Source organism: Phodopus roborovskii, unplaced genomic scaffold (assembly GCF_943737965.1).
Source record: "Phodopus roborovskii unplaced genomic scaffold, PHOROB, whole genome shotgun sequence".
In the NCBI taxonomy this organism is placed as follows: domain Eukaryota; kingdom Metazoa; phylum Chordata; class Mammalia; order Rodentia; family Cricetidae; genus Phodopus; species Phodopus roborovskii.
The window spans coordinates 1,247,883-1,265,330 of NW_026126481.1; the positions used below are offsets into that span (position 1 = coordinate 1,247,883).

Below are 17,448 nucleotides of genomic sequence, written 5' to 3' on the forward strand. Positions count from 1 at the left end.
GGGGCTGTGGCATCTGAGGCTGTTGGGTACCTGTGCTCTAGTTTTCTATCGTTGCTTTGACCACTGACTTCGTGGTTTTAGAACAGGAACAGATCATCTCATTACTATAGAGGCCAGAAATCTAAAATGTGTATCCAGAGCTGCAGTCCTTTTAGGGGCGGCGGGGGGGATCTGTTCCTCCCCTGCCCATTTTTAGAGGGCATCTGTGTTTATAAGTTCAGGAGTCCTTCTCTTTCCAGGGTAATGTCTTCTCTGTCCCTCTGATTCTGTCAATACACACCTATTACTAACCATGCTCTTATCAGACCTTTGTGATCATGTTGGTCTCATCATTTAAGCCAGCATAATGTCCCCATGCCAAGATCTTTCATCACATAGAGATGAAGGCATGGCATCTTCAGGGAGAGCATAATTAGTCTATGACAGTCCTCTCCAAACTACCTTGTTTATAAATAGCCTGCCTCTGGTGGTGTGGGGCAGGAAGGAGGGAGAGGGCAGCCTTTGAGGGCAGCCTCTGTATCAAGGCTTAACTCTAAATTCCTTTACATTCCCAGATTGAGGGAAGACCTTCACTAATGAGATATCTTCCTCTCTGTAAGAAGGTGTTTCAGGTGACCCTAGATTGGTCATTACTAGAAGGGAATGTCCTAATGTGTGAGGCTGTGAGAGAAGTCCAGTCAGAAGGGCTGTTGCTTATGAGGAATAACTTTGAGAAAGGAAGTTTACCAACTGAAAGTAGTCACAGAAGACTAGTGCTTCTAAGTGTCGCCTATTGTGAGAGGCCAGCATGGTACTGAGGATGTGTGACCCTTGCTGGTGATATATCACCAAGAGGCAGCCACCTATTCTGACTCTGATTGTCTCCCTTTGAGGGCTATTCTTCTGACTGGGAAAACAATGCCAATCCTTTCTGGGCTTCAAGGAGGCTCCAAGATACAAAGGTAAATTCATGTAGACCTTGTCCAGGACCATGTCCTAAAGGGATCTGGGACCATTTAATATTAACAGTATATTTTTTAAAAGTTTAGACTTATTTATTTTATTTAATGTGTATTAATGTTTTGTCTGCATATTTATATGTGAACCACATGTGTGCCTGAATCTACAGATGTCAGAAGAGGGTATTGGATCCCCTGGCAGTGGAGTTTCAATGATTGAACCATGGTGGGTGCTGGGAATCGAACCTGAGACTTCTGCAAGAGCAACAAGTGCTCTAAACCACCGAGCCATTGCTCATTGTATCAGTGCAAATTTATTAGTGCTGACAATGTCCTGTTTTGTGAAAGAAATTGTCCCTGTGCTAGGAAACATAGAACAAAATGTTCACAGGAAAGAGACTGAAATGTGTCTAGTTTACTCTTCGATGTCTCAGAAGAAAAGGTAGATTGTGGATTAGCAAACGCATGCACAGAGAGGGAGAAAGATGAAAGTAGTGTGTGAAACAGGCAAAGGACAGTGTGTTCCTTTGACCATCCCATTTTGTCTGTTTTCTGTAGGTTTGAAAACCATTAAAGAAATGTAAAGACACATTTGAAAAGGACAGAAAGAAGTTAACAGCCACTGGGCATCAGGCACCATGCCCTGCAGGCTCACACACACACACACACACACACACACACACACACACACACACACAGAGAGAGAGAGAGAGAGAGAGAGAGAGAGAGAGAGAGAGAGAGAGAGAGAGAGAGAGAGAGAGAGCATGGTGGCCTTGGGCATGTATTACAACTCACTGAGAAGAAGTGTCTCTCCAGGGCAGGTATAGCACTGGTCCTCGGCAGGCCCTGTGCAGCGGGAACACTTCCTGTGACAAGGCTGACACCTGTGAGTGCCCTCATCCCAGTACTCAACCGCTGCACACTCTTTGGGTGCCTTGCAGACCTCATGCACCATTGTCATGCCTTCCTGACAGGCCAGGCAGGTCCACGCTGTTGAGCAGCTCCGGCAGAACTCGGGACAATCTGCAGTTATGGCAGCCAGGCAGCCAAGCAGAGGATGGTGAGAGATGGTTAAGACAGGGACAGCCCTTTAGGAAACGAATTTCTTTCTCCTGGAGACTTCTAGGGCTTTGTGACAAGTGTATGAGGACATGATCATCCAACACTATGAGCAAAGGTCACACCCAAGCATGTGGCCTTTCTACTATCAAAGTCCCCATTACCATGGTCTTTCCCTCATCTCCTAGAACACCTCTAGCGAATCACTAGTAAAGCAATTGTTGGAATGTACTATAGTTGCCAATCGTTTAAGTATATGAACTAATTGGTGGCTTGAACCCTCAAGGGATCTCAACTTAGAGCACCCTTTAAAAGCTCACCAGCTCTTGGAAACCTTTTCATGGGGAATCCTTTCTTTTGGGCCGTGCTATTAGAAGCATTGTGTGATCTGTAACTAGCTGGATTCACATGCACAAAACCTAAGAATGATGCATTTTAAAAATGAACTCTTGCCAGGGCTGTGGTGTCACACATCTTTAATCCCAGCACTCACGAGGCAGAGGCTGGCAGATTTTTGTGAGTTCGGAGCCAGACTGTTCTACAGAGCAAGCTCCAGGACAGCTAGGAAATAGAGAAACCCCATCACTACCCTCCCCCACACAAAAGAAAGCAACAACAACAACAACAACAAAGACCTCTCATTCAAAATTGGTCTCCTTGTACAGGAAGGTTAGGGGTGCCATGAGAGCTGTGAGGGGGTACTATGTTGGTCCTAGGGCATACTTTGTGTGGATAGTCTTCCAAGCCACCTTTGCTCAGTCATGCAGCCCAGAAATCCTTACCTTTGCATTCATCATTCACCTCGTCTTTGTAGGTTCCCTCAGGGCACACATCCAAACATAGCCCTTTGTAGAGAACCTTGGAAGTATCAGCACAGACCTCACAGTCATCCTCCTTGGGGCCATTGCACTCCAAACAATTTTCATGGCAGGGGACACACTGTTGCAAGTCAGGATAGAAGTGCTTGGGACAGGATTTATAGCATGTGTCATCGTACAGGAAGAAATTAGGCATACACTCTGAGGAAAGGAGGAAACAGCAGGTTATTCCCGGGGATTGGTGAGAAGGGTTCATTGCTCTTGTAGTGGGCTAGCCCATTTCTCAGCTTCCTGAGCCTCTTGACCTAGGATAACATTTGCCTCTCTCAATCCAGCATCCCCAGTATCTAACAATCTAAGCCTTGGCACAGAAGCCCACTGTGGTAGTTTGAATATATTTGGCCCCCATAAACTCACAGAGTGACACTATTAGGAGACATGGCCTCATTGGAGGAAGTGTGGTCTTGTTGGAGGAAGCTGGATGACCTATGGCTTTAATCCAGACCTTGAGGCTGGAGAGCACATCTCTAATCTGGGTCATGCCTTATGCTGGAATTGAATCACTGTGGGTGGACTTTGAGGTCTTTTTCTCAAGCTTCACTCAGTGGACTTCTTGTTGCCTCTGAGTCAAGATGGAGAACTCTCAACTCCAGCACTACCCCTGCCTGGATGCCACCCCACCATGCTCCCTGCCATGACAATATTTGACTGAACCTCTGAAACTGTAAGTGAATCCTCTCAGCTAAATGTTTTTCTTATAAGAGTTGCTGTGGTCATGGTGTCTTTTCACAGCAATAAAAATCTATTGAAGACGAGCACACACAGTGGCCTGATTATGATTTTGGACTTGCATGCTGATGTGGTCTGCACCTTAAAATGTTCCAGTGCTGTGGGAAGTGCCAGTGGGGATGCTGGAGGAATTTCTCAAAGATCTGGGGGAAACCAATGTACACACATAGAAGAATGAAACTAGATCCATACCTGTCACCCTGCACACAAATCAACTCCACATGGACCCAAGACTTTAGTGTGAAACTAGAAACACTGGAACTACCGGAAGAAAACTGCCAGTACTGTACATTATATAGGTTCAGAAAAAGACTGTCTTTCTGAACAGGACTTCATTTGTTCAGGAATTAAGGCCAACAACTGACAAGTGGGACCCCATAAAATTAAAATGCTTCTGTATACCAGAGGAAGCAATCAGTTGCATAAGAAGGAAGCCTGCAGAGGAGAGAATCATTGAAAGCTGTACATTTGACAGAGGATTAATATCCAGAACATATTAAGAATTCAAAAGATTCCAAAAAAAAAAAAATCAAGACAACAAATGACCCCTATTAAGAAAATGGTCTATGGATCTGAACAGAGAATTCCGCAGAGAAGAACTAAAAATGGCTAAGAAATACCTTTAAAAATCTTCAACATCCTTAGCCATTGGGGAGATGCAAATTAAGATTATTGTGAGATGTCATCTAAGACCAGAAAAACATCAGACAAAAAATGCTGGTGAAGACATGGGGAAAGGAGAAACCACACTTGCTGTTGGTGGATTGAAACTTTGTCCAGCCTCCATGGAAATCAAAATGGGGAATTCTCAAAGAGCTAAAAATAGTTATACTATATGACCCAGCTATACCACTCCTTGGCATATGGTCAAAGGACTCAACATACTTCTGTACAGGTTCCTGCTCAGCCAAGTTCACTGCTGCTCTATTCACAATAGTTAGGACATGGAAAGAGCCTGAATGTCTGATGAATAGATAAAGAAAATGTGATAGATACATTGGAGTACTATTGAGATGCAAAGAAAAATTAAATCATGAAATTTACAGGTAAATGAGTGGAACAAGAAACTATTATCCTGAGCAAGATAAATCAAACCAAGAAAGACAAACGCTGCATGTTTTTTTCATATTTGTGGGTCCTTTTTTTCTGAATCTTTAGACTTCAGAGTGGTCCCAAGGAGCTGCAGAAACCAGGAGGGTTAGAAAGAGTCATGGTGGTATAGGGGAGGAATTCTAGAGAAGGGGCTAGAAGGACAGAGGTCCTATGAAGGGGAAAATGGGGGTAAGGGTCTGGACTTGTGGGAAGGAGTGAAAGTTAATTCAGAGGGAGAGAGGGGGAGAAGGAGAGAGGGAGAGAGAGAGAGAGAGAGAGAGAGAGAGAGAGAGAGAGAGAGAGAAGGAAAGATAAATACCACAAAGGGTACTTTGAAAAAAAATTGGCAAACATTATTTTATAAGCTTCTTTACATAGACATCACACACACACAGTAATAGGAGAGCCTATTACTGTCTATTGTGTGTGTGTTTGCCCACATGTGTACACACAAGTGTATACACAGTTATGTATATCTTGAATGGAATTAGAACACACTGAAGGATAATGCACCCCCAAGATCCATACAGTAACAAAAATCCCAGGCAAGGGAACCCCCTTTTCAAGTTGATGGTCATGGTTGTCTAAGAGACTACCCAGTATCGTATAGAATATTGTTGCCTTCCAGAACTTGAAGGTTAGACTCTATTGCTGAAGACACCATGCATTTTAGAAACACGACCTGAAGGATATGATCTGGAACTGATCTAGAAGCCTCTACCTTGAGAACTATCCCCCATAGTATCAGGATGCCATATGCAAGTTGCCAAGGGAGAAAGCTAAACCACAACAATGACCAACTCAGCAAGATATCCCCATGTGCACTGGTGACATTATTATCTTGGAGGTAGCCAATAGCTGTCTAGTTGGACTTAAGGCCTGCTCAATAGGAGGAAATTCATATCTGGTATGGCAAACCTAGCCAACTACCTGTGACTGGAAAGGTCATAGACCCTAGAGGAAAGCATGCTACTCTTATTGTCCTAAATCAATATACGTCTAACTATGTTCTTTCTTATTTGCTTATTTGCTTGAGACAAGGTCTTACTATGTAGATCTGGCTGTCTTGGAATTTACCATGGAGCTCAGGCTGGCCTCGAACTCACAAAGATCCATCTGCCTCTGCCTCCCAAATGCTAGGATTAAAGGCATGCACCATTATGCCCAGCTTTCTAACTGCATTCTAAATACTACCCTCACAGATAAGCATAGGTCTCATTATACTTCTTGGAGAAGCTTTATTTTGCATCAGGTATTGTAGGGATCTACAATTAGTTGCAATGCAGAGAATAAAAGAGCATAGGGCAACCATGGTATATCTACAACACAACCTCTGTACCCAAGGCTCAAGAACATTGAGAAAGAGGGGTGGGAAGATTATAAGAGCCAGAGGACCAGTATATCTGCTGCTAGAAAGTGTCTTCTAGATGTGACAGGGATGGTGTACCCAAGAAATCTCAACAAAATAGTTGTGTAAACAAGTCTTACATATTGCAACACTATCCAACATGGGAAAATGGACAGGGAAATTTCACAAGGTCCAACCCATATATGGCTTTCATCCCTGATATAGGAAAGGACACTGGAGAAGTTGAAGTGGGAAAAGGAGGGGTAGGAATTCATGTACACATGAATTAATGTATGAAATTCTAAAAGAAAAATAGATTGAAAAACATTCACAAATTTTGAAGCTATGTCAAGTAGCCCAAACTTGATTTCATAGGCAGGAAGCCTGGGGATTTGTTGATTTTTCATTCTTTGATAGGCTAGATCCTTGAACAGATGTGTAATCAGCATGAAGAATGCACTGCTAGTTACTTTGTGTTTCTTCTCTAACTGGGGGTGGGTTTGGAAAACCCTGTAGATCACATGAAACCTTCGGATGGGACTAGACTCCTTTTCTTAGGAGCGTGTTCCAAAGAAGATCTGTTTAATCCCTCAGTTTAAAGTTACCTAAGTTTTTTTTTTTTTTAAATATTACATGTGCGTAGGTATGTGTATGTATGTGGGCTGTGCTCACCATGGAGCAATGGGGGTCAGAGGACAATTTGCAGCAGTTGGCTCTCTCTTTTCATGATGTAGGATCAAAGGTGGGGGGCACCTTTACCTTTTGCTCCATCCACATTTCTTGCATATCTCAATAACTCTTTCTCTAATCACTTCTGTGCTTTTTGTTTTTATATTGGAGACAGATCAGTCTCTCCTATAGGACCCTGAACTCAGAGTAGGGTTTGAGGATTTAATCTGTAACTCAGTGCCCTGGGTAATGCTATGTATGAAATGAAATTCTCAGGAAAACAGAACAAAACAACAAACAAACAAACAAACAAAAAGCAAAAGCTGTGTTAAAGATTCTAGAAGCCTAGCTGACTGATTAGAATTTGCTGTGGTGGAATGTTGCAATGTTGTAGATCTGGAATCAAATTATCTTGGGCTTTCTTTAGCACCCATCCATTTCCCACCTCCATGACTGTCAGATAAATCCTTCTGGAATGTGTAAACTTAATAGCCCATTAACTTCTACCAAGCCCACAGCCATGACTGTCATCGGTGGTATGTGAAGCCTATAGCATACTATAACCCTCCTACCTGCTGTTACCACCAATACTTTTGAAAAAGCCTGGATTCATGATTTCTTTTGCTATGAGTAGGAAAACGTCATGAACCTGTCACACTGGAACGTGGCAAGTAGAGTAACCTGAATTTGTGCTCCTAGGCCTTTGTCATGCATATTTGTCTCCAGAATAAATGTCTCTTATTCTCTTTGAGGTGAGAGTTGAGCATATCTGTAAGGACACTTGCTTGTCTTAGCTCACAGAGTCCACAAGGGAAGGAGTATTACCTCACCCTCCACTTCCTCAACGATAGGCCAACAGATGGTGAATTTCACTGAAGGTGGAGAGTGATTCTTTTAGTGCTCACATAATGGCCCCAGCCAGTGACCCTCAGGGCCAGGATCCCTTGGGATTGTGAGGATGTTTTTTTGTTTGTTTTCTGTCAAAGATACTAGTCTACCAAGGGCCAATATTCCATAAATCCCCCTCACCTTGTAAAACTCTTATACAAAGGAATTCAAATCGTGTTATCTTCTCCACCTAGTAAAGCTTTTGGTTCTGAAGAGCTGCCCATGCCCCTTCCACATTCCACAAACTTGATGGTCCTGAGAGGCCAACCACATGTCCCACTTCTTTTATTCCCCACCCCTCACAAATTCTTTTAACGCTAACCATCTGTGAAAGACTGGGGTGGGACCCCAGCCAATGGGGAAAAGACATATTTCTCGTATGTTAGATGAAAACCTATCAGATCTCCCGCTTGGTGTGCTTGCTTGACCAGTTTGGGTCATAGCACAACCTTTTTGTGAAAAGAAATTGCCCTGGCAGATTCCTTTCCTTTTGCTCATGTGTTTCTTTGTGCAAGAGAGAATACTTTTTTCCATCAGCAAGCTTCCTGGTACCTTTGCAAGTTTTCTCATGGATACAGTCCTGGCACAATTCTGGACAGTGCTTGCAGACTCCGTCCACAGTCACATGCTTCTCAGGGCAAGTTTCCCAGCACACCCCATGGTCTAGCACCAAGTTTCCTTCACAAGAGTGACAGCTGGTAGCATTTCCTTCACATGTTTTGCAAGGGGAGCTACAGTGTTCACAAACACCATCTTTTGCATAGAAGCCCCTATGGAGAGAAGGGAGATTGCAATTAGACCAATTACAGCTGGATCACCACTGCTGACAAAGGGATTCAGATTAAAAGGAAAGGATGCTGTTCTTGTCAATCAAAATGAACCCATAAGACTCACTGAGGGAAGGTTGTGAAAAGAATGTCCAGAAAAATAAAACGAAAGGGGTGGGCATCTTCCTTGGGAACTTGGTTTGCTTAATGATATTGAATTTGTCTAAAATGTCATTTGTCTGACTTCCCATTTATCCCCAAATTGTCATTGCCTTTTTTCTGTTAGAGCTTTCCTTTACAATAGAAAATATTTTAACACACACACACACACACACACACACACACACACACACACACAGAGAGAGAGAGAGAGAGAGAGAGAGAGAGAGAGAGAGAGAGAGAGATTAATAGAGATTTCAAACCAGCTCTAACTTTGGAAACAGCTTTTTGTGTCTATCATTTGAGGAATCTAGGACTGTTTCATTTTTTATATTGTATTTTATTTGTGTGGGATATAATACAGTACATGTGTATGTGCTCCCAGGTACACACTTGTGCATGTATGTGTAGAAGCCAACGATTGACATTGGGAGCCTTCCTCTATCATTCCTCACCTTATTTTTGAGACAGGACCTCTCTTTCTGAATCTGGGGTTCATTACTTTTGTTAGACTGGCTGGCTGGAGGGCTCTGAGGATTCTTCTGTCCCTGTTCCCTCAGTACCAAGATTATGGGTATGTGTCAGTACCTGGCATTTATGTGGGTGCTGGGGCTCAAACTCAGGCTCTGTTGTTTGTGCAGAAATCACTTTATGTACTAGTGATTATTATTATTATTACTACTATCATTATTGACAAGGTCCCTTAATATGTAGCCCCGACTGTGCTGGAACTCACTATGTAGACAACCAGGCTGACCTCAAACTCACAGAGATCCCATTGAGAAAGAGTTAGGAACAGGAAATAGTAACTACGGGAGGAACAGCCATGACAACAATTTCAATTCCAAGGTGGCAGAGGTTAATAGGAAGCAGTGACTGTGAAAGTTCGTCTCTAACCCTCTCTCCTCTTTATGATGTGAGCACTGCTGGCTGGGCTACTCTCGGGGAAACAACAGCATTCATGTGAGAGTTTATGGAATAGTATGTTTGAAACTCTTAGCAGAGGGACTAGACATCACAAGTAATCAAGAACTATGGCTGTTTCTAAAGGTTTCTTCATCCTCCTGATGTATGAGGGGTGATATCTTGACACTTTGCTTTTGTTTTTCAAGGAGCATACCATTGAATGGTATAAACTTGACCTAACCAGACTAAGGATTCTGTGGGGTCCCATTCTATGCAGCATATCTACTTTGCTGTGATATGTACCTGTCCATTAACAGCTGTCTCTGTTATCCAGTTGGTTGGTCTTACAGTGCTCATGTTCAAATAACCTTTATGTGGAAGGCTAGGCATCACCCTCAAGAAGCAATTCACTCCAAACTGACATCTTCTATCCCCAAGGGAAGCTCCTTGAGACTAACTCAGGAGGTTTGAAAGGAGAATCATTAAAATCCAGGTAGTAAACAATTCAGAAGTCTCAGGAAGTCCCTGAAATTGACTAGACATACAAGGTCCTCCCTCAGTTATATAAGCAGTAAGAGAGGGGACAGTCTTCCCTTAAGCTGCTTGTCACTAAGTGGGTAGGTGATGCTTGTAGCTGAGGTAGACAAAACAAACTGAGGCTCTTCTCAGTCAGCCAGGGTAGGCAGCCAAGGAAGGAATGAGAACAAAATGGAAATAAGGGTCTTCTGGTGAGCCTGGTGCCACCAATGTCACCAGTGTGAGGCTTCACATGGGAGGATTGTTATTTGGTTCAGCCATTTTGATCCAGATATTGTATGTCTTGCTAAATTTGTTACCTCTGGTCTGCTGTTCTCTTCCCTCTTAGGTGAATTCTCTTGGTAGGAGACTATAGGGATTTTGAGAAAACCATAGCAATCAATACATAAGTAGCTACTATTACCACTTATAATTCAGAACTCATCTGCTTGAAAGTTTAGAAGAGGCTCACATCACAACTGCATTCATGATGCAGAAGAGAACCGAGAAAATTCCGTTAGGTAGGAAAAGAATAGCCAGGCACCTCAAAACCATATTTTGATCAATGAGGAGCCCCATGTGTGACATTCTACACTGTATAGACTCTGTGTGTAGGAGGCTGCACTATCCAGGTTTGTGTAAGAATGCTGTGCTACTCAACCAGTGGTGAGATTGCCTAATGGCAACTTCCTACCCCCCACCCCCGCCATGGCTGTACAATGCACGTCACAAGACTACTGTCACAGAAACAAGCATACATGCATTGACAAGTCACAGAGAGAAGGCCACATGCAAGTATTGACTTCTGAGGGTTCACAGTGATGCCACAGTCAACAAATGTCACTTATGGGGCACTCTGACTGTGTAGAGGGCTCTTTGAAGAGGAAGGAGCTGCTCTGAGGTACTGTGGAGAATGAGTAGGAGGAGCAGTGCATCAAAGGGAGGGGGAGGAAGACACTTACTCCGGGCATCGGTGGTAGCACCTGCCCTCATGGAGGAACAGAAGGTTGTCTGGCTGACTCAGGCACTTTTGACAAAGGTCGGTTCCAGAGCAAGAGGCGCAGTCCTCAGCACAGTTCTCACAGCTACCACTCCTGACTGAGGGCCAAGTGCCTTGGGGACAGGAAGGAACACAGTTGTGCAGCCACAGGTATGTACCTAAAAATCAGGGAGGACAGAGAACAGCTGTCATGGTCAGTCCTAACATCACACACGTTATCCAGAGGACTGACACCCATAGAGGCTTTATATAGGACACACACACACACACACACACACACACACACACACACACACACACACTTTTTCAAAGTTCAGGTATTTGGAACACTATTTCAGGCTTGTAAAATATGTATTTATTTACTTTATTAGTACTTTAGACTAGTAAGATCTTAGGGAAGGGAATGGGCTGCAGGGGTCTTTCTCCTGCTTTTTTTTTTTTATATAGTCTGACATTAGACACTGGTGACCATGGGTCTTCTCTTTGTCCTGTCATCTAGGCAGTCACATGGGAACTGCTTCATGTGGCCCCCTGTTTTGTCTCTCCCCATCTGTGATGGACAAGACTGACATGGCAGCAACATATTCCAGACATCTTCTACTTTAACACATGCTCCACCCATTTTTATGTGTGCTTAATCATAAAAGAAGGTATCGTTATTCTTAAAAGCAACTCTGGACTGGTGAGATGGCTCAGCAGGTAAAGGTGCTTGCTGCCAGACCTTATTTGCTGAACTTAAGTCCTGGGAGCCACAAGGTGGATGGAGAGAACTAAGCTCCCCAAGTTGTTCTCTGACTCCCACATGTATGCTGTGACGTATTCATACCCACACATAAATAGATTAATGTAATATTGGTTTTTTTTTAAATTAAGAGGTTAGTGAGGTCCTAGAAAAATGGTTAACACATAAGGTTGAGAATGAGAGTTTGAGCCCCAGAACCCACATAAAAAGCTGGGGACAGTCTCAAGCGCTTGCAATCCCAGGACCAGGTACATAGAGAAAGGAAGATGCTGTGTTCATTGACCAGCCAAGCAGCTTGGTTGAATTGGTGAGCCCCAGGCCAACAAGAGACCTGTCTGAAACAAAATGAAACAAAACAAAACACCAACATGGAAGGCCATCTCGAGGAACAACACCCAAATTTGACCTCTAGCTTCCACATGTATGCCCACACATGTGCACATGTACTGGTGCACTACACACAGCACACACACACACACACACACACACACACACACACACACACACCCCCACACACACACCATACAAAAATAAAATGATATGAGGATTAAAAATTAGGGCCAGGTGTGTAATGGTGCATGACTTTAACCCCAGCACTTGGGAGGCAGAGACATGCAGATCTCTGAGTTCGAGGTAAGTCTTCACTACAGGGTATGTTCTAAGCCAACCAGTGCCACATAGTAGGGTGACTTCAATAAATAAATACAGGAATAATGTAAAAATAATACTACAAAGTTAAAGCCATCTCAACTACAATTCTAAAGCATCTTGTTTCTGTTTCTGGGTGTAGCCACTTGTGTGCTTCCAGTCTTGATGTATGGACCATTTTAAATGCTGCTTCGTGTGAGATTTCCCTACAAGAGTCCCTGATTCAGGGCTTCAGCCAAAGTCTCGGTTGCTTGAGGTCAGCCCAGGCCTGGAATACTAAGTCAAAGCTGTAGAAGGAAAGGTCTCGAAGTCATGAAGACCTTTATTACAGTGTATTGTTATGGTTCTCCATTTTATTATTGACTGCTATTGTTCTCTTCTTGTGTCTGATTTGTAAATCCAAGTTTATCACAGGAAATATGTACAGGAAAAACGGTCCACACAAGACTTGGTTCTATTGTGGTTTCAGATAGTTGCAGACATTACTGGAACACATTGCCAGAGAATAAAGGGTTGATAGTATCAATAACATTGAACACTCATAAACATCTCTTCTAATGATAATTTTTAAAGAGGTACTTTTAATTTTATCTTTAATTATGTCTGCCTGTGTATCGGTGTGTATACATGTGGTAGAAAATTATTTTAAAGTGTATGACTTTTGTTTATGCTGCATTCATTTAACTCTGTGAAGCTGTGTTACTGGGTCTGTCTAAAACACCTGGTGGGCCTAATAAGAGCTGAACGGCCAATAGTGAAGATAGGTGGGGCTGGCATGCAGACAGGATAAATAGAAGGTAAAACTAAAAAGAAGAGCTAGAGAACAAGGAGAGGAGGAAGTCAGGGCCCAGCCGTCAGCCACTCTGCCACCCAGCCACCAAGTCACCCAGCCGCCCAGCCACCCAGTCACCCAGCCACCCTGCCACCCAGCCACCCTGCCACCCAGCCGCCCAGCCACCCAGCCACAGAGTAAGAAGCAACGTACAATTTAAAGAAATAAGAAACATAAAAGCCCAGAGGGAAAAGGTAGACAGGATAGTGTAAGATAAGAAAAGTTGGCTAGAATCAAGCCAAGCTAAAGCCAGGCACTCACAACTAAGAATAAGCCTCCATGTATGAGTTATTTGGGAGCTGGGTGGCAGGTCTCTGCCAAAAGCCAGAAGAGTAGAAGAGCAAAAACATCGCAACAAAATATATGCACATGAGTACAAGTGCCCAGGAAAGCCACAGGTATTGGATCCCCAGGAACTAGAGTTACAGGTGGTTGGGAGCCACCTAATGTGGATGTTGGGAACTGAGCTCAGGGTCTCTGCAAGAGCAGTATGTGTTCTTATCCACTGTACTGAGCCATCTCTCCTCCAGTCCCTAATTCTATCTATCTATCTATCTATCTATCTATCTATCTATCTATCTATCTATCTATCCATCCATCCATCCATCCATCCATCCATCCATCCATCCATCCATCCTGAGAAAGTTATCTATGCCCAATGTTCCCATAGATAAGGTACGATTTAGGAAATGACCTGTTGCTACCCTTCCCTCCCCTCCTAGCATGGAATGTAGAATCAGTGATGAACACAGTGTGTTCATCATCCTCACACTCATCCTAAACTTTAACTTTACTTATCTTGGATGAAAGAACAAGGATCTCTAAAATCAAGACACCCACAGATTCCAGAAAATTCTGTGGCCAAGTCAACACAAGGCTTCACCTTGCTTTTGGAGTAAGAAGCATTTCTTTGTTCCAGGAGGCCCATTTTGATAACTGGTCACTGGTTTGCTGTGTGTGTCCCCCAGAAGCCCGTGATGGAGGGTATGGGGGACTAGATGAGTAATACCATGCATTTGAAGGCAGACCTCTACCAATGCGCAGGCGTAATGATGATGATGTGTGGGTTCAGATTCCATCACCCCGCCCCCTACACACTGACCTGCTGGACACGAAGTGCAGAGAGTTTCAGATCCATTGCAGCTCTTACAAGAAGAATGGCAAGGCTGATCTTGCTTTGTTGCATCTGTGTGGGCAAGAAACAAGTCAGGCCTGGCATTGTCACATAGTGTGTCACAGTATCGGAGGAGGCCTCACTGTAACTGGGCTCCTCTTTTCAATTTTACCCTAACCAACCACTATCTACCACTCACAGCTAAGATGTAGAATTCATTCATTCATTCTTTTTTTTAACTGTTTTTTAGACACTGATTATCAATATTTCCCTAGTAGCCATTCAGTGACAGAAAATGTGTATCTTACAGGAGAGTCATAACACTATGATTTAACAAATCATGCTGTTTTCACATGTTTAGACTGTGTAGGTGAATGTCTATGTGTCCATTTGTTCCTGTTTGCACTCTCCCTCTGAGGGCATCTGAAGACAAGCATTTCCAGGAAGCCACCTCAGAAAGCTCTTGGGACAGTTTCTCATGCACGCTGGCAGCCCCCTCCACCCCACTCATCACACACACACACACACACACACACACACACACACACACACGCACACGCACACGCACACGCACACGCACACGCACACGCACACACACACACACACACACACACACACACACCACACTGATATCTTCCCAGTGCACTGGCCACAGAGGATTCTAACTCTATGGTTCTAATGGCCCTGATCCTTTCTCTCTTTCTAGATCTTCTTCTCTTAGGAGTCTGCTAGATGGCTCTCTACTCACACCTGCCATCAGATCCCAGCTGTGCAGCTTACCAGTAGGGTAACCATGGATACAGTAATTAAATCCCAGAGTTCTACTTTCCACGTCTCTAAAATGAGAGAAAATGGTTCTTTCCTTGAACTGTGAAGCTCAGTGAGACAGTCAGTGTGTGTCCCGCTCAAGGCCGACAGCGTGGGAAGTATTTAACAAAGTGGCTCAGTTAAGACAGTGTATGTGAAATGCTTGGCACGGCGACTCAGTGACAGACCTCACTCTCTCCTTTTCCTTTTATTCACGCGTTCTTCTACCCTATGTCTTTAGCTTCTTTTTTCTTTTTCTTTTCTTTGGTTTTTCGAGACAGGATTTCTTTGTAGCTTTGGAGCCTGTCCAGAACTCACTCTGTAGACCAGTCTGGTCTTGAACTTACAGAGATCCTCCTGTCTCTGCCTCCCAAGCACTGGGATTAAAAGGGTGTGCCACCACCACCTGGATCCTTTTATTTTCTTAATCCACACTGGGACAGGTCCCGGGCGATGGGCCTGGTTTTTGTGGTGTCACTTGTGGCTGATTATAAAGCCATTGAGCCTTGTTGGGGACGAGACTAGGGTGGAGTACAGATAGGTAGAGAGACATGAATACACATGTTCAGTGTGAACATGTAATGCACACAGCAGCATGCAAATACATACTTAGTGCATGTGTGTCTAAATGGCTGCCCAAGCTGCCACACTGATTGGCAACAGAAGTTGTCATGAAAGTCCACAGGCTCTCCTGCTGCTGAGGGCTTTTTACCTGGAGACAGCACTTGACCATAAGAAGAGGCAGAAGGAAGGCAGCAGCATGCTGGGATGCTCAGGGTGATATTCATCCCCTAGCCCAGCAAAATTATGTATGCTGTGTCTGGCCACAGGTGGACGTTCTCATTTTATACTAAAGTTCTTATTCACAAAGCTATGAGTTTTATTTTTTTATGTATTTGTGAAATAAATGGACACATACGTATGCATTTTCCTGTTTCACTGCATAACTTGGTATAGAATCTAGCAATGTTCCCTTATGTCCAGCAGAGGGAGCTCTGAACAAGCAGGTCACAGTAATTAAGCAACCTCAGTATTCAGTAGATTTGCTATAGTCACAGGACCTGGTTCAGGGTTCCCATTTTCACCCCACTCTAGAAATTCTTGCTAACATTGATGAAAAAGAGGAAAAAAATGAAAGGGAAAGAAATCTCTTCAACCAAGAAAGAGGTACCCATTAGTCACAGGCAACTGAAGAAAACCAGGGTCTTTCGTATTCTCATATTAAATAATTAATACTCACAGACTTCTATACTGAATGTATTCACACTGCTTATCACTTTGTATTGTGGGGTTTGCTTTTATGAATTCTTTTTAAAAATAGGGCCCTGCCATGAAGTCCAGGCTGACCCTGAACTTGAATGCCTACCACCCCAGTCTCCTAAGTACTTGGATTACAGATATAATCCGCAATTCTTGGCTTGCCTTTCTTTTTTGAAACTCATATTTTGGAGAGCAGGCTTTGCTGATAGGTTAGGAAACTCCTTGTTCCTTTTGACAGCTCTATAGTATTTTACTCTTCAGGTGCATCGCCCTCCATCCCTTTTATCATAGACATCTAGTTTTCCAGGCTTTGCTATTTCAAAGGACACTATGGTGACCAGGAAGGCACATGCTGTTTCTTTAGCCTATTAAAGATTTGCAGGGATGGAGCCTGGTGCTGGAGCCCAGGGGCTCATGGTTGCTAGGCAGAGCCCAATTGCTGAGCTCCCTGGCCAGCCACATGGCTCTTTTCATTGTCTTTCCCAGGTAGAGTCCTCAGTGCATCAAGAATGGCCTTCAATGTATCCAGAACCTCTACTGTTGGATGCACAGATCCCCTGAATGTCCACTGATTTCTTATACCCCTTTTGTCTCCTCTGCCATGACTTCCGTGTCCCCATTGTCCTGGTCTTCTGGCTGCCAGGGTTGCTTTCTGCAGAGTGGAGATGGCTGTGGGGTGGTGACCTTCTCCCTATTTCCCTGTTACCTCTTTTGATTTGAATTTTCCACCTTCGTTGATCCTGCAGCAGGTTCTTCACCAAAGATGGGTTTTCAGTGGGCACAGATTCTTTTTATTAAAAAAAATAGAGGGTTTTAGTGACAGAAAGACCAGGAAGAAGATAAGCTTCACCTATGCCCCCACCTCCCCGAAATAGCTGCTGTGCACTCTTTGGTATACAGATCCGCCCTGAAATATGGAAGGCAGAAAGTCTTGTGGAATGGAATCATTCATACCCTCTATATATGGGACACTGAGCCTTCATGTGCCGTTCAACACTGTATTATAGATGTTTCTTCTTGTCATAGCCTTTGAAGGCATCTTTTGAAAATATCTTGCATATGTATTTGTATGAACCATATTTCTTTTTTTGGGGGG

At 43.6% G+C, this 17,448-nt stretch overlaps 1 protein-coding gene across 1 annotated transcript in view; it reads right to left on the bottom strand.

The window, feature by feature from the left end:
* Pcsk5 (proprotein convertase subtilisin/kexin type 5) overlaps nt 1-17,448 on the bottom strand; it is a 409,247-nt gene that overhangs the window by 19,707 nt on the left and 372,092 nt on the right. The window contains exons 28-33 of the mRNA XM_051194065.1: nt 17,059-17,139; nt 14,274-14,357; nt 10,912-11,107; nt 8,154-8,371; nt 2,780-3,016; nt 1,734-1,961 (exon numbers count right to left, since the gene is read on the bottom strand). Coding sequence (XP_051050022.1) covers nt 1,734-1,961; nt 2,780-3,016; nt 8,154-8,371; nt 10,912-11,107; nt 14,274-14,357; nt 17,059-17,139 — 1,044 coding nt within the window. The remainder of the gene's footprint in view (nt 1-1,733; nt 1,962-2,779; nt 3,017-8,153; nt 8,372-10,911; nt 11,108-14,273; nt 14,358-17,058; nt 17,140-17,448) is intronic.